Source organism: Metopolophium dirhodum, chromosome 1 (genome assembly GCF_019925205.1).
Source record: "Metopolophium dirhodum isolate CAU chromosome 1, ASM1992520v1, whole genome shotgun sequence".
Classification (NCBI taxonomy): Eukaryota; Metazoa; Arthropoda; class Insecta; order Hemiptera; family Aphididae; genus Metopolophium; species Metopolophium dirhodum.
The window spans coordinates 44,172,815-44,191,432 of NC_083560.1; the positions used below are offsets into that span (position 1 = coordinate 44,172,815).

Sequence of the window (18,618 nt, forward strand, 5' to 3'; positions counted from 1 at the left end):
TAAAATTAGTAAATTTGCTATACAATCTCAAGTACCTCTATACCTACTTACTTATATATTTTTTTCATATTAATAACAAATAGTCAGTGGCGTACCCAGGATTTTGATAGTGTGAGTCAACTTGGATCACACCGGGTCACTCGTGTAGGTTAGGTTAGGTGCGGAAAATGTACCTATATTAGAAAGCCGCTAGTGCAGCGGTTCTCAATCTTTTTATAACCGCGTACCACCTACACAGTTTGAACATTTTCATGAACCACTTGACCAAATACTCGTGTATTTACTCATCAAACATTTTATTTTACATGTAGACGGAATTGTATTTTATTAGGAACTACAAAATAATGATAATAATATAAGCATTTAATGCATAAAAAGAAAATTAAATATGTAAAAATATTATTTATATTATTATTGAATATACCAAATAATTTCTAATGTGAACGGATCATTCCATTTTTTTTTTTATAAAGAGAGACGTTCTTAGCGTACCACTTATGAGCTTTCCGCGTACCACAGGTTAGGTTAGATAGGTTAGTCAGGTTAGGTTAGCCTGGATAGTGAATTACTTCATTCGTTTCGTACGTACATCGATTGGTAACAAATTATAAAAATAGTAAATTTGCTATACAAACTTAAGTACCTCCCTACCTACTCATTATTATTCATATTAATAATAAATTATCAGTGGCGTACCCAGAATTTTGATGGTGTGGGTCAACTTGGATCACAACAGGTCACTCGTGTAGCAACAACCCACTACAGAAAATGTACCTATATTAGAAAGCCACTAGTAACCAAATTAGTAAACTTGGCATACAAACTTAAGTAACTACCTAACTATTTTTCCATGCCCACTAATAAATAATCAGTGACGTAGATTTTAGTACTGTGCATCAGCCTAACCGTCACCTGTGGATCACGAGAGGCCACTCGTGTACCAACGACTCACTGCAGGAAATGTATATTATGTATTAGAAATTTAGAAAGCCATTAGCGAATTACTTCATTCACTTCATATACTTAGATCAGTAACAAAATTAGTAAATTGTCTATACAAACTTAAGTACCTACCTATTATTTTCATAAAAATAATAAATAATCAGTGGCGTAACCAGGATTTTAGTAGTGTAGGTCAGCCTAGGCCACGATAGAGGCCACTCGTGTACCAACGACTCACTGCAGTATATGTATTAGAAATTTAGAAAGCCACTAGCGGATTACTTCATTCGCTTCATCTACTTAGATCAGTAACAAAATTAGTAAATTTTCTATACAAAGTTAGGTACCTACCTATTATTTTCATAAAAATAATAAATAATCAGTGGCGTAACCAGGATTTTAGTAGTGTAGGTCAGCCTAGGCCACGATAGAGGCCACTCGTGTAGCAACGACACACTGCAGGGAATGTATTAGAAAGCCGTTGGCGAATTACTTATCATTCGTTTCATACCATTCGATGACAAAATTATTAGTAAAATGTCCATTTAAACTTAAAACGTGCGTACCGACGTATGGTTCAATTGTTTTTACACAGACTTTAATTTTAAGTCTTTCCACGGCGATGGAGGGGTTATGATTAGCAATCTTTTTTTTTAATCGGAGACAAATATTCGATTTGTTTTATGTCTAAAATTAGGCAAAACGTGTTGTATGAAAAAATAATATAATCTAATACATAAAATTATAAAAAAAATTACTGTTTGTCCTCCAAAACCGTTTTCAAGAAAAGTTAAGTTATATCAAAAGATTCCTCGAGACAAGTATTTCGTTTCACTTCATTAATTTTTTCGTTGAATTCCACGTGGATTATATAATATTATACTGTATTTACATTTAGACGTAGCTGTATAGGTAGTACATTATGTAAAAAAGTCAAACTTTGACGAATTTTTTTACGTTCCTAAGCAGCAAGTCCTTTTCTTTGGACTACGGTCTACAAGTGGTTAGCGCGTCTATGCTGTTGTTGTTTTTTATTTATTTATCGAAGACGAATATTATTCTCTTTGTTTTATATGACTTTTAGACGAAGCATTGTACACAAAAGAATATTATCTAAAAATATGTAAAAATGAATGTTTGTTCTCTATGGACCAAAAAACTGCTAGACCGTTTTCAAGAAAAGTTATATCAATAAATTCCTCGAGAAAATAAGTATCACTTCATTCGGTTTTCGTTGAATTCCACGTAGATGCTTATCTCAACTGATGTGTAACTGAAAACCTCCAATATCAATAATTCAAATATTTTTATAAATTGTAAACATTTGTTTTGAAATCTATAATTTGAGAAAAATGTACAAAATTCAATAGTTCCAAACCTGTCATATGAATGATGTCGTAAAAATATGAAAAAACGACGTTAAATCGAAAAACAGCATGCATAACTTAAAGTGCACGAAAAAGCAAAACAAAATACAAAATAAAATGTAGATAAGTGCCTGTCATACTCTGAATAATTGATGGAGCGTGAAACGAATTTGTAGCTTGTTAGTAAACTATATAGTACCTAATGTATAGGGGGAAAAAAATACAAAATTCATCAACGCATCTTATCCCTAATAAACAACAATAGCTATTATACATTGTATTATAACGTCAATACGCTTTATATACTATAATAATTATTATTATCCATCGAAATTGTGAGCGTTAATAATATTTATATATTTCACCGTCGCGTGCCCGTGGTCAAATAATATAATGGTAATATTATTTTTATTTTTTTTATTTTGATCTCAAGCCCGGCATCTATGGGGCCATTAGCTGTATAGGTTGTGTACGTTTTAGTGTCGATAGGGGGGGGGGGGGAACACGCGTGTGATAACGGTAATAATATATAATAACATAGGTGTACCTATAATAATATTATGTAAACGTTTTCGGCGCGTTATTATTGACGTGTCAAAGTCCGCGTCAATATTATTATTATTATGATGTAATTTATTTAGAGTGTTGAGCAGAGTAAACATCACGACAATAATATTGTGTTTAAAATATATTATCATGACGTATGTGTGTTCAAAACGCGTGATAATCGTATAACGTAATTATAATATCATCAAACGATGGGCGTATAATTTATATTTCATATCATAATATACGATAAGACGTAGTGTGCAGCATGTGCAGGTGGTTTTCACACATTTCATATGAAGAAGCAAGCCCAGTGGCGGACTGGCTAGGGCGGCGGACGGGCAATCCCCGACTGTCGAAAATGTGGGCTGTTTGAATAAATTTGGACCGAAAACTTGTAAATATTTCACTATTATAGCCCGATATCGGGCCGCATTTTCTGTTTCCCCGGGGCCAATTTTCTATTCCCAGTCCGCATAAGCCTCGAAAACGTATTTCATACGAACCCTTAGGACCAGAAATGTCAAACGACCTATCGTCTCCTTCCTCAAAGATGGACCGGGCTGGACAACCAAATTTAGAACAATGAATTTTTTATGAATATTATAATTCATAAATATACGAAAAGAACCTGTCCCGACTCACTGGAACCGCCGGAGCTATGAGAATAAAATGTATATACTACAGGACTTAAACGGGCCAGATGCGAGCTGAGCACATAGTCGTTTGTGGCTTTTGGCAGGACTTACGTATGGATAGTAAATAATTATACTCAAGTGGGGCAATTTCTAAGTAGAATATGTTTTTGGAAAAAGTTTCAAATTAATTTGCTCCAAAAAAATATTGATATTTTAATAAATTGTAAAGAACAAACTGCTTGAATTAAATAAATGTTTTTACCATCAAAATTTGTTTGAAAAATAAATTTACAAATTGGCTGTTTTAAATTTTTTCAAATAATTAATTAAAAAAAACATTTTATAATTAATAACTAAAGTTATTTCATTTTTTAGGTCATTCTTTTACACCCTGTATAATCCTGTGTAGATATATTATTATATTGGTTGGCGTTTAATTTATTTTTTACAACTACTGTGATTGGCGCTGCTCACAAGTCCACAAAAGTATACATTTACTCGGAAATATTAAACGCGTGTATAATATTCTTGTTAAAATGCTTTGTTGATTTGTCGAAAATAATGTTTAGATAATTTTTTTTTCCTATTTCTTTAATACACGTCGACACAGGTTATGTGAAGCTGTATATACCAATTTGAGATAGTTTGCATAATTTCTGTAGTATGTTAGGAATGCATTTTTTTTTTTTTGTTTATCAGAGCCGTAGGAAAAAAAATGATCAAAAGAAATAGAAAGAACATCAAAGGCCTGCAGCAGAGCGACTTCTCAGGACTTTTTATTTATGAAAATACCATATAACTATTCCAGCTACTTGTTTTTGTTGTTGTACAATTTTTTTTCTCTTTTACGCAGTCGACAGTTTTCCACGGATTTAATCGCATGGCAAATGGAATATAAAATTATAAACCTCTACTAACGGTTTTGTGTATTATTTCAGTAAGAAAAAAACAAAATAATCTTTTATGTAGGATGATAAATTAAATTAATAATGATTTATTAAACAATCATAAAAATTATATATTATATGCATTTATTTATGTACCTGCCTACCTACCAACCTAATATTTTATCACAGTTCATACATCTTCATAATATTATGGTAACAATATCGTAACTATTGTTATAAAATCTAATCAATATTCTGTTGTGATGTAAAATTAAAATTGTATTTATTCTGAACAAAATGTAGTCTCCCCCTCTACCATTTTAAATGTCAAGATCCATGCTTGATTAAATATATAATATTATGTGCTTGACACTTGTACACAATAAATAATAATTTATAGCGTATAAACGAGTAAAGAAACTAAAAATAGTTTTTGCCTAAATATAGTATGGTTTATGATTTCATGACTTTTATTTATTAAAATTTTAGTAACTGTGTACAACAATACAGCCAATTGGGCTGCATATTTAATGCATTCCATAGGTATACCCTAGAAAAATGTACTTACTGATAATCTCGAATTCAAAAAACGCAGTATAAAATGCACTATAAACCCCGAACAATGCTTCATAATTTAAAAACATAAAAATCTTTAGAGTGTAAATTTAAATTGTAATTTTAAATTTAAGATGCTACACAGAAGTGTAAAATATTCATAAGACGAAAATAATCAGTAGCTCGTAAAATGTGTGCAAAACTACTGCAAAGGGTTGTAATCGACGGAAATTATTCAAAATATCGAAAAAAAATTTAAAAGAAGAAATATGCCACAAAAAGTCCAAAAATAAACCTGAATATGCGTGTGACCTGATCTGTTTAAGACATGCTCGAAACAAAAATACAGATTTGACTCTGTCGTGACATGAAAACCAAGATATTACTACTTACTAATCAATTTCTCAAATAATATAGTACAAAATGTCAACAAATATTAGTATTTTTTTGGAGTGTGTTTTTTCCGATTGTTTTACGAAGCACTGAGAATTTTCAATTTTGACATCCTAAGAGTATCAACTAAAATTTTCCACAAGAAACCTCCATCACAGTTTATGATCCGTAGCAATCCGAGCATTTTTTCTACTAGAAAAAGTGTTTCCAGACATACACAAAAAAAAAACACACATACATCATTGTAAAATCAATACATTCGTCCAAATTTACCAAATTTACCAAATTTTGTTTTGATTATTTATCATCGTATGAAATCGTTGTTTATTTCGTTGCTTTAAAATACGTTTATAAACCTGGAATTTACATAATTGCAGTGGCGTGGTGAACGGGGTTTTATGACATCTAGGCGTAATGGTGGAATTTTTTTTTTGGAGGGTGTGGTGTGTGGTTGGATTATGGTAACCAATAACATAAAACAATAATTAAAATATTTACAGTCACACAATAATTATATGCACCATAAAAGGGTATAAAGAGTGGGCAGGCACTGAAATAAATTATGGACATCGTGGTTTATAAATGTTCATTACTGCGTAATATTGTAAATTACACTGACGCGTAATTTCATTAAATCTTAGCCGGTGAAAATCTGTTATTGATCCTACAATCATAATACAAATTAAGTCATATTTAAAGCCAATCGCTTCGCTCGAGTGTATAGATACTATCTTTTAATGTATATATTTGATAACAAATACAAATAGCATATTAATCTGTGTATATTGAGCACTGTATCGTGTCTGATATGTCTCATGTCATTCATCTATATAATAAAGTTATTATAAATAATGAATATATATTATACATATTATAGAAATACAATATTTATAAATTTAAAAAAAAAAAATGTTATTTGTTGGTTAACGTAGACCATAGTCTACGAATCATAAGAATATAATATGTAAATGACATGTGTTCGGATTAGATAAGTAATTTTTTATCTAGATAGATATAAAGATAATGGAACTCAAATATATCTAGATAGATATAAAGATAACTTAACTCATATTTATCTAGATAAAAAAAGATAGATTTTTTTTTTTTAAATGGGTTTTAAATTTAGTTGGGCACTAAGAACATAATAATAATAATGGTATAAATAAAAATAATTACATTATTTATAAACAATAAACTTTGTTTGAGAATCTGTATAAATATTTAAAAATGCGTTTGTACAATTTCACAATTTTTATCAATAAAAAATGTATCTAGATGAATTTATTTAGATTAGTAAAAAAAATATCTAAGATGAACGTTTAGTTACCTTATAACTATTTATCTAGATTAGATAAAAGATGAACAAATAATTATCTAGATATTCATCTAGATAAGTCCGAACACTGAATTGTAATTAACAAGGAGTAGGTATCAGCAGTGACTAAACGATCGTGGTCTTTAAAAAACTATTGTGGGTGGGTGCTCAATATGGAAGTGAAAAACAATTATTACTAAATAATAATAATCATAGTAAATAGTAATAGTAATACTAATGGTAAATGTACATTTCCCCTCCCCCACCCCCCCCCCCCCCCCCCGACTGCCTAGTAGGACATACTATTTTTTTTAAAACTTTACCAGTTAATAGTTTAATAATTGCTTTTGAATTCGATTCAAGTAGTTCGGTTGATCAAAAATATACATCTATAATTTATTATATTTACGTTTATTATTAATTGTTGGTTGATGGATCAACTGTAGGTCTCTTATTATTAATTTAGGTTCGTTTCGCCACTGTCTGCGACACTGCCATCGCACTATAATAATTAATAGGTAAGTGATAAAGAAATCATTACACAACGTTGTTTCACTATCAATTGTTCAGATAGGTATGTTATCTTTTGAGAAAAAAATTCAACAAACCGACGAAAATAGTATTGAATTTTATAAGGATGAAAGTTCAGCTACTGAAGGTGCAAACGCATGTCTTTGCACCAGCTGGTGCACCAATTGCATAGGGGTGCAAGTGAACCGTAGTGCACCACCGCGATTGCACCACTGACACTAAAATCAATACATCCATCGCTACGTTTAAAATCAAAAACAGGTGTCTACCAAAATATAAAGGTCGTCCAATTATCTTTAAATATAATTATAATATAGTGAATTATAATTTATTGCGTTGTATTAAATCGAGAATTCAGCACGCTCGCTCGGTGAGCTTTTCTAACTTATTAATTAAAGGGTCCTTTGCGCCAGTTTTTCAAATTTTCGCAATCCTATACAATTTGAAAATTATATTTTATATTTAAGTAGCATTTTTAACTATAATACTTTTCCGCTAATCTACTGCCAGATACCTATTTAGAGGGGGGGGGGGGGGTTTGATACCGTGTATATAAAAATAAAAAATAAATAGCTTTACAGGAAAAAAAAACTTAGGACTTATAGCGAATCGCCGGATTTTGATTTTATTTCGAATAAGTAATAATTTGTGCGAAAAGAGCTTAAAATTACCTTATTGTGCGTGGACTGTAAAACATTTCCCTATATTAGTTAAAAATATAATTATGAAATTTGGTTGACTCTATACAGGGAGAGGATCATTATTCCCGTGTTCAGTGTATTTTTGGTAATAAAATGTCACAGGGGGCACCCCTCGAGTAGTATACAATATAATATATATAAATTTCTAACGGCTGTAGGCTAAAGCGGCCGATGGTTGTGTGCGGGGCTTGTTTATAGCCCCCTTACAGTGACCACCTGTAGACTACGCCTCTGGGTAATTGTATGGTATATAATATAATTTCTGTGTGTGACTTTTGACTCACCTGCAGTGACCAACATCGCGTAAAATCGTTTCATGTTTGAAAATCGTCCTGAAGCACAACCACCGGTGGAGACTAAACATCTGCAGCAGCAGTCGCTCATGTACCGCACAATAGTGATGTTAGAGGTACCTACTTACCGGTTACCAACCGGTATACCGCGAATCGCGTCCAACGGAATCGGGAACGACAGTAATATTATTATAAGCGACATCGGCGTGCTCCGACCACCAAACCACTAATGATGGAGGAAACGATACGTTTCCTCGTCTTGTATTGTACCTCTGTTATGGGTGCTTATACTTCTCGTGCCCGTCATCGTTGTAACGACTGCGGTGTGACAAAATCGAATTGATCGACTAGCTAGCCGCCGTTCTCTCATCACGTAGCAATTTATATAATATGTATTATATAGGTATAGGTATTTTAGGACGTCCCGCGAACCGACAATTATAGGTAATAGCCGATTTAACATTACGTTATATATATCGGCTGTAAATGATAGATGCGATGATTTCACCTCGAGGTATATATATATATATATATATCGTAGTTATATATATTACAAGAAGGCTTTGCACTGCACAGAATCGAATAGAGGAGAATATTATTATTACAATTATAGGTAATAGCCGATTTAACATTACATATATATACATATATATATATATAATATAATATCGTCTATCCACCATAAATTATAGGTATACAATATATATATGTAAGTATAGGCACTATATAATATTATATTGGTAGGTACTATATTGTGACATCATCATCGTTATATATATACCTAGCTATATTATATTCTGCGAATACTCAGCCTATGTAGGCTCCTAATTCGTCAGGTCATTCCGTTACACATTGTATAATATTATTATACATAGGTACTATTGCAACATCACGAGTTACAACTTATATTATATATTTTACGGGTAGACGTACTGATATTGGTAGGCGGAAAAAAAGCCCAGAAATATAAATGTGAATGTGATTATGTAAACACGTGCATCATCTACTCCTAATAAATTAGTAACTACCATGTATCCACGACAAAATATAATAATATTCAATTTACAATGAAAATAATAACTAATTGTATGAAATAAAAATATCTATATGAACACAATATTGTGTGTACGTCATGATATATTGTGTTATAATTTAAAAGCCAAAAAGCATAAGTCTTGGGTAAATGCATATCAAAATATTATCTATTATCTAAATATATTATACAACCGCCTGTTTTGTATTAACTTATTATATTATTATTCATATAGTTGTGTAATTTTTGTATACATTTTATTATGTTAGGTATAACAGTTAAGGTTCAACCATAACTTGGGAACGGATTTGAATGCAAATTGCATTTTTTTTCCGAATGATCTAAAACATTGCTTTCCAAGCACAAAGTTCATTTCATACATCAAGCAATTAAATAATGTAACTTTTATTTTGCATTTTTTGACATTTCTAGTGCATTTTTATGTTTTTAAGTCATTTTTATATAGGAATGGATAAAATTCGATAAAAATGTGCAAACATTCATTCTAAAAAAACAAAAATAAATATTTATCATCTCCAAATAATACGATATCTGAATAACTAACTGCTGATGACATGGCTCATATGAAGTTTGCACCTATGACGTCAGTTAACGTGGAACGAAGTTTCTTGAGATACAAAACAACACTTGCCGATAACCGTCGAAGATTTAAGTTTGAGAAGATTAATACCTGATTATACAGTGCTATGAAACACAAGGTAAAAGTATTACGAATATACCCATTATTTTTTTGGAAATTATTTTTAGGGTAAAAAGATGGCAGATGATAATTGAGAAGACAATAGAGAAGGTTTTATTGTATTTAAATATTTTTTATAAGATGAATTTTTCATAATACCTAATGAGTTTTTCTAGAAGTTTTAAATTTAAAATTGTATTCTTATTGATTTTAAATACATTTTTACAGTTTTTTAGAGCATTTTTTGTGCATTTTCTTATATTGAAGCATTTTTTGAAGGCATTAAGTAGTGTTTTTTTTTAGGACATTTTTCTTATTTTTTATGGCATTAAAGTCCGTTCCCTAGTTATAACACAATACATATCATAACGTATACATAATATTTTGTTCATATTTATATTTCTGGGCTTTTTTTTCCGTTTAGTTTTCTTTCTGGACTTTTTTCCCATTGGTCACTAATATTATACAGAGCGATTATTCTGCAGATATTTCTGTTTGTTATTCTTCTGCCTTAAGCCAAAAACATGTGACGCGACGGGAACGCTCCGCGGCCGCAACACGTTTGAGTACTAGGTATTATACCTACAATTTTTTTTTTTCACACTTCAAAAAGTCAGTTAGCTTTTAATGCAAAATAAATTGAAAAATTGATCAAATTAAATTGTTGATGTAATTTTTTTACATGATTCTGTATTAAATTGGGTTTAAGTGCAGAACAGAACATCGTCCATCGTACACAGGTGCAGCAGGTCATCTCGACCGGATGCACTCGGCAAGGCGTTTTCTAAAGTTTTGAAACACTCGAAAATGATCAAACTGTGTATAGGTGGCACATGGATGCAAAAAGGTTGAGAACCGCTGACGTTTATCATCTAAATCAGGGGGCACGGCCCCCATTGCCCCCCCCCCCTCACACACACACACACGCACAAACTGGTGGCCTTGCTCGAGCAGCCATCTCACATTACGTGTAATGTCACGCAATGACTGAAAAAAAAAATGTCTCTACTGCGTACAACTAACACAACCGCCTATGGGCTATTATATATATGGCGAGTAAAATATCTGATCCAAATCCGTCCGTTTATGAAGGGTCACCTTGTGTTATAAATTTATAATATTATATATTATATTCTAATAATTCAGTGGTTGAAACTTCCATGGAAGGAACCAGTTCCTGGAACGAATTTCTTTTTAAAAGGCGGCTCGTTAAAGTGATTCATGTTTATGAAAAATAAAAAGAATACCGAAGTGATGAGTTCCTTTTTTCAAAGAAAAATAACGACGTTGTCCATTCCTTGCGTGTTTCGTTTTTCACAAAATATATTTTGTAAATAATTTAAATTAAAATATATATATTTTTTAGCAGGGCTTGAAACCGATTTCAAAACCGGTTTCAGAAATCGGTATAAACCGTTAAAAAACCGAAACCGAAATCAAAATCGAAAACGAAACCGAAAAAAATTGGATACCGGTATTATAATCTAAAACCGAAACCGAAAAAAATTGGATACCGGTATTAAAGTCAAAACCGAAATCGGAAAAAATTGATACCGGTATTATAATTTAAAACCGAAACCGCAAAAAATTGGATACCGGTATTAAATTCAAAACCGAAATCGAAAAAAATTGGAAACCGTTGTTATAACTTATAACTCAATTTTTTTAATTTTAATATTTTAAATAATGCTTTTTTTTAATTAACGTAAGTTATTTTAATATGTACGTAAATACGTAAATTGCATTGATACACCCATGGGATTATGATTAAAATGTTGATAACCATTTCATTATTTGAAAAATTATTATAGTTGTTTTATACTTTTATTATAATAATAATGAATAATAAATAATATTAATAATAGTTATTAATTATTTATTGGGCAGCACATTTGACAGGTGACGGCCCGTATATGGTTCTATTAATATTTAATTTATTAGATTGTTATTTTATAGTATTAAGCTATTAAATACTGAATAGTATAATACTATTATAATCAAATTATAAAATATAAATAATAAGAAAATCATATAATAATTATTGCTAGAACCAATTATTTATAGAGGTACAATACCAGGAAAAACTGAAAATAGCACGGGTTTTAATTTATGTGAGTGATCGTACGACCATCACCGCTGCTGCAGTGTGTAGGCCGTGGGGAGCAGAGACATTAAGTGTTTGCAGTAGTGCAGTCTGCGTGTTTGTCATCGTTAATTATAGTGTAGTTCCTTATCGGTTTACTTTTTTTATGTACAATTTGCAAGTTTTAAGTTTATAACTACGAGTCCATCCACGACAAAATTGATACTATATTTATTTTAATTGGTAAGTACCTATTATTTAATTTTTATCGCTAAGGTTAACTTTTTCAATTTTATTTTTACTAAATGATTTATTTATATTATATATATTGTTTCATTAATTTACATAAGAAATCATGGGTAGAAAGAATACCAATCCTGTTGGCCGTTTATTTTTCACTTTCAATAATGAAACAAATGAGTCCAAATGTACTGTTGGAGGATGTATAAAACCTATTTTAAAAGGTCGCCATAGCAATAATCTAGAAACCCATATTCGTAGTTACCATCATAACGAATATATTAATTTACAAGCAGTAAAAAATGATGATGGTCAAAATAAGCGTCAACATAATAGTGATACCGATTTATTTCCATCAAAAGTAAATATTTAACAATTTAATTATATAGTTATATTATTTAACTCTCCCTACACATTTGTATTTATTATACATTTATAAGTAAAGTTCATCCAATATTTAACTATAAGAACAATGTACCTATACTTTGTTCTAACTACTTTAACCAATGAATTGTTCTGGACCCGGCTTTAGATATTAAAAATAAGAAAACTACTTTTGAAAATACTTTTTTAAAATTGAAATCCTCAAAAGTTATTAATATTGTTGCTAATGAATTTTATGTTAATAATAAAAAAAAGTTATACCTATACAATATAATTTTTTTAGAAATGTGGTCCGTTGGATTCTATGATAAATGTTTCAAAGAAAAAATTATATGTAAATATTGATAAATTTAAAGTACTAGAAGCCTGTACCGAAATGGTAACAGTCAATGGACGTCCTCTAACTATATTTCACGATTCAGGATTCAAAAAAATTTTGGATCCCCTCACAGCAGCAATTGGTGAAGGTATATATACCTATAAAAAAAAGTGTAAATGATTTTATCATCATATTTTATTCTATTTTTAATTTTAATTTTTACTTGGTTATATGTTTTTAATAATTTTATAGGGAGTTATTTTTTTATTGACTTTCATTTTAAATACATTGTGTATTACAATATAGTAATATACCCATTTATTGTATTAATATTCAATCAATGTGTAATATTATAATATTATAATAATATGTAACTAATTTGTTATTTTTATTTTTTATTATAAATTAGGATTTACAATCAATTCACACAACATTAAGAAAAATATTTTTTTGGCCTCAAATACAATCATCAAAGAAATAACTAATGATGTCAACAATAAATTAATTAGTCTGAAAATTGATTGTGTTAAACGCCACAACCGTTCTATAATGGGAGTGAATATCCAGTATGTAAAAAATGGTAGAGTTTGTTTGGCAACTTTAGCGATGAAAGAAGTTCATGAACAACACACTGCCGATAATTTTAAAAAAATGGTAAATTAAATATTAATGCCTACTCATTTTGAGTTAAATTAAATTTTTTTTTATTAATTGTTTAGCTTCTTGAAGTGTTACAAAAGTATGATATGGTTAAACAACAAATTTATAGTATCACTTGTGATAATGCATCAAATATGGTGAAGTTAGCGAGAATAATGAATGATGAATGTGAAGAAATAAATGTGATAGTACCCAATTTAAATGAAAATGATTCTGATTCTGATATTGACTTGGAATATGAAAATGGAGAAGGAACATCTTTATCAATAGATGATATCGAGGGTGAACTTTTTAATGATGATTTCGAAAATGATGGTAAGTTGTAAAAAATCTCATAATTACATTAACTTTATACAATTAAATTTATTGTAATTTGCAAGGCTGGGCATTAACGAGTTAAAAAGTTAAAGTTAAGTTAAAAAGTTAATTTTATTTTAACTTTTTAACTTAACTAGTTACTTTTGGCTTTTCATTAACTTAACTGTTAACTTACTAAATTTCTTCCTTAATTAACGTGAAATTAACGAGTTAATTTTTCATTTTAAGAAGTAAATTAAGTTAATTTATTGTGTTTTTAATTTTATAATATTTCACTATTTCAGTCTATTTCAGTCTATTTCGTTTTCATGTCAAAAAATATGTATCATAAATTGTTTAAAGTTAAAAATGTATATCATTCGAATCTAACTTATATGGAAATACTGTATGAAGTATTAACATTATATCCTATTATTTAGTTTTGGGTTGGGCAAAAATTAAATACGCTAGCGTTGTATAAACAAATTAACTTTTTTTTAACTTACTAAAAAGTTGACAAAAAGTGTGAATTAACTTTTAAATTAACTGAGTTAACCTATATTTAAATTAACATTTAACTTTTAACTTTTTGTTATTGGTGCATATTAACTTAACTTAACTGAGTTAAAAAAAATCATTAACTTGCCCAGCCTTGGTAATTTGTAAGTGTATATTTTTTATATTATGATATTTGTATCATTTATATTTTATATTAGATACAAAAAATGATATACAGAAATTGAAAAATTAATAACTTAGTTTAAGAAAGAATAATTATTAAAGTGTTATTTTAGTTTTATACTCGAGGTATACCACTAAACACTAACCAGTAACCACTAAGAATTAGCTTGTACAAATGTTACATATTATCATTATCCCGTTCATAACTGATCATAATTTATAAGAACATTTTCAAAAGCTGAAAATACCTCTAATATATTCTATAAAATTCCTATTAATTGATTCCAGTTTCAAACTTTCAAATTTTTTTTTAATTCATTAATGTAGGTAGTATGGTTTTAAATATTACAAAACGCAGTATATTTTATATATAATAAATAGGTACTTGAATAAAAATTTTTTTTTTTTTTTAAATATAAAAATAGGTATAACTAATAATATACTTAGGTAGGTTAGGTTAGGTTTTATAAAAATATTAAATTGCTGAATTTGTTCAAATAAAAATTAATGTATACACCTCCCATGTGTAAGATTTTAAGATTAACCTTTTATATATTATGAATAATATTAGTCTCTTAATTGCCTAGTAATTGAACAAAAGGACATTTTATAATAAATCACTAAATTAAGATTATTATTAGAACCAAATTGTATTATATTCATTTAAATTTAACTTAATATTGTTTTGTAATAGATAATACAAACAAGGAAGTGGAAGATTTTCAAAGATTTGTAATGAATGCTATAGAACCTAAATCAATAACATCGTGCATAAGATGTTCTGTGCATTCCTTACAATTATGTGTTCTGCATGGTTTAAAAAATGCACATATAACCAGTTGTATAACTGAAGCTAGAAAGGTAATTTTAAAATAAAATATTCTTAATAGTTAATTTGTATCTTTAATTTTGATTGTATATTAAATATAAATATTTTCTATAGGTTGTAAAAAAGCTCAGAACCCCAAAATATGCTAGTTGGTTGAAAAGAAAACATTTAAAGTATGCTGTAATTGATATAGAGACTAGGTGGAATTCTCTATACAACATGCTCTACAGACTGTTAGAGTTGAAAGAATTTTGTAAGCTGCATGATGGAACAAACCCAGATGTTAGACTAAGGGACTGTGAATGGGAGTCAATACAAAGTGTTGTAAGTTAAATAACTAATCATACTAAATAATAAATAATAAACCTATTGTACCTAATATACCGCCTTGTTTAAAAACAAAACAAAGTCCAAAAATCTAAAAAAAATACCAAAACTTAGAATTTGAAATTCTCTTATAGTGAATTATACTTTAATTTTTTATCATTCTAAATGTAGGTTAATGCTCTTAATCCTGCAAAGACAGCTACACTTGCATTACAAAAGCAAGACCTAAATTTAGGTAATTTTTACGGTATATGGCTCAAAGCTATACATGGATTAACTGCAGATGGTTCAATTCTAGCTAAGACCATAAAAATAGCTATGGAGAAAGAACTTAAGGAAAAATATTTGGAAAATAGCACATTCTTAGCGGGTATATAATATGTTTTTATTCAATCAGAATGTGTACCTAAATGCATTATAGTATTATGTCTACCTAAACATAAATTTATTAAATATTTTAAATCCATTAAATGTATTATTTATAAACTGTTACAGCTATTTATGTTGATCCCAGATATCAGTGCTTACTGACTCATGATCAACAAGATCTTGCAATTAATCGCCTTGTTGAAACTTGGGAGACTTTACAGTTATTAAAAGATAAGAATCCTGAATTGAATAGGTCCAACTCATCTTTAGATGCTGCAGGTAAACAAATATAATTACAAACACTAAGTAGTTGACCAATTTGATAATATAATATAATAGTTGTAAGAAATATTTTTAACTTTTAATTCATAACGAGGTTGACACAAGTGGCCAACATTCAGAAGATTTTTTTGAAAATTTTCTGTCTTCACAATCATCTAATTTATCTCAATCGTCCACTTCTTCAAATCCTACACAAACTATAACAGCCATTTTAAATAATTTTAAAAACGTCCAGCGAATTCCTTACACTGATATATTAATGAAATATTGGGAAAACCAAAAAGAAAGTCATGCTGAAATATATGAGTTAGCTTGTGTTCTCTTAGCAATTCCTGCCACTCAAGTATACATATATATACTCATAATTATTATTAGTATATTTGATGTGAATATTTTAAATTAAGTACACCAAATATTATATTTTCAGGTCAGCGTGGAAAGAAGTTTTTCGGGACTGAAATTTATAGTTTCAGATTTGCGTGCATCTTTAGATGAAGAACTTTTGGAGGCTATAATGGTTATTAGATGTAATGAACAATTTAAAAAATGTAAATAAATAATTGTTAAATAATAATAATAATAATAATAAAGAATTTAATAAGGAATGTGAATATTAAATATTAATAATTTTCTTTATCATGATATTAATATTATTAAATATTGGCTTTGGTGTAAAACAATGTGGTAATATAAAATAGTACTTGCAATAATAATTAATTATAATAATTGATTATTATAGGTAACAGGAACCATAATTTTTTTCTGTTGAAAATAGTTAAAATTGTGTTTTAATTTTTAGAATTTTCAGTGTTCATAAATTTGTGTTTAACTATTCAAAAAAAAAATTTCAAGTGAAAATACTATATTATTGTGAATTTATAATCCTTTTTTACTATAGGTATATATTTATTTTGTTTTTAAAACAATCTAGTATTATTTCATTGTTATTCATAAAATATATCAGAAAAAAAGATATTCTAGTGATAAATGTAGGTACTATCTTTAAAGTTTAAACACTTTAAACTATTGAAATAATTTTGTTCTAGGTTCCTTAAAGCTTGTAATTTGTAGAATAAAATTACAAAATCACTCCTATTGAAATATAGCTCTTATTTTTATCAAAAATTAAAAAATCATATTAAGTATTTAACTATTTAAGTATAATAAAACTATTTATAATTATAACTTAAAGTCTGCTTTAAATCCGTTTTTAAAAATGTAGAAACCAGCATACAAAACCGAAATCAAAACCAAAATTTCCTAATATCGATATTGAAAAATTGAAACCGAAACCGAAATTTCCTAATACCGGTATTGGAAAGTTGAAACCGAAACCGAAATTTCGTAATACCGGTATTGAAAAATTGAAACCGAAATTTCGTAATACCGGTATTGAAAAATTGAAACCGAAATCGAAAAAATTAGAAACCGGTATCCAAAATCGAAACCGAAATCGAAATTTTTTCAATCGGTTTCAAGCCCTGTTTTTTAGTGTGTGTGTATTGTCAATTTGAGATCGTTATCGAATATCCACGTTAATCGTTAAACTTAAGAGTGTAGGTGCGGGTTTTTTCAATTTTCCTTCAATTCTATAAAATGTTTAAATTTATTATATGCTTTATATTTTAGTCGCCACCTTAATTGTTATAATACTGTTCCACTAATCTACTACCCAATATATATATTTAAGCGGTGTGGGTCTGTGTGTGTGTGTGGGGGGGGGGGGGGGGGGGGGTTGATACAGTGTATTTTATCAACAAAAATTACTTCACAGGAAAAATTCGAATTTTGAACATTTGTTTTTTTATTTGAAAGATGAGAACTTTTTTTTTAGGTCAGATCAAAGCCCCAATTTTAATTTTACCGTGGTAAGAGAGTGGTAGATTAATACGTTTGAAAAATAACAAATATTATGCATTATTCAAATGCATATTTTAGCTTAATTAATTATAATTTTGATAATCGATCTTTGATCCGACCTGCAAAATGTTCTTTTATTTTAAAACAAAAAAAAAACAATTAACGAAATCCAACCATTCAACAGGGCGTGAAAGTTTTCCGGTAGGTAAGACATAATATGTATTAATTGTACTAAAATCGCACCGGCTCCAACGCTTTTAAGTCACTATCTAAATGGCTAATAATTTCGTATATTTTATAAAAACCGTCGTAGACGGAAAATAGAATGTTTTAGTTGTACACATAATATTTATAGTATTTCGAATCGCAATCAATAATTAATTACA

At 29.0% G+C, this 18,618-nt stretch overlaps 2 protein-coding genes across 3 annotated transcripts in view; one reads left to right on the forward strand and one right to left on the reverse strand.

Annotated features, from left to right (window-relative positions):
• Window positions 1-18,618, reverse strand: part of LOC132936378 (prophage side tail fiber protein homolog StfR-like) — a 151,490-nt gene that overhangs the window by 44,742 nt on the left and 88,130 nt on the right. Inside the window, exon 1 of one of the 2 annotated variants that reach the window (XM_061003098.1) lies at window positions 8,160-8,369. The exons of the other annotated variant lie outside the window; for it this stretch is intronic. Coding sequence (XP_060859081.1) covers window positions 8,160-8,259 — 100 coding nt within the window. The 5' untranslated portion in view covers window positions 8,260-8,369. Of the gene's footprint in view, window positions 1-8,159; window positions 8,370-18,618 lie in introns of those variants that run through there. 2 annotated transcript variants of the gene reach the window in all.
• Window positions 12,465-16,908, forward strand: LOC132937046 (uncharacterized). Its single transcript, XM_061003876.1, has 9 exons — window positions 12,465-12,585; window positions 12,892-13,075; window positions 13,337-13,581; window positions 13,647-13,902; window positions 15,260-15,426; window positions 15,509-15,718; window positions 15,893-16,091; window positions 16,217-16,369; window positions 16,800-16,908. The coding sequence occupies exons 2-9, from the start codon at window positions 12,913-12,915 to the stop codon at window positions 16,865-16,867; spliced, it is 1,461 nt and encodes a 486-aa protein (XP_060859859.1). The 5' UTR covers window positions 12,465-12,585; window positions 12,892-12,912; the 3' UTR covers window positions 16,868-16,908.

Bases quoted from the DNA above. Each gene is read 5' to 3' on its own strand.
- LOC132937046 (XM_061003876.1), top strand. From the start codon at position 12,913: ATGATAAATGTTTCAAAGAAAAAATTATATGTAAATATTGATAAATTT. The intron at 13,582-13,646 runs GTAAATTAAATA...TTAATTGTTTAG, and splicing joins CCGATAATTTTAAAAAAATG to CTTCTTGAAGTGTTACAAAA. The intron at 16,092-16,216 runs GTATATAATATG...AAACTGTTACAG, and splicing joins AAATAGCACATTCTTAGCGG to CTATTTATGTTGATCCCAGA.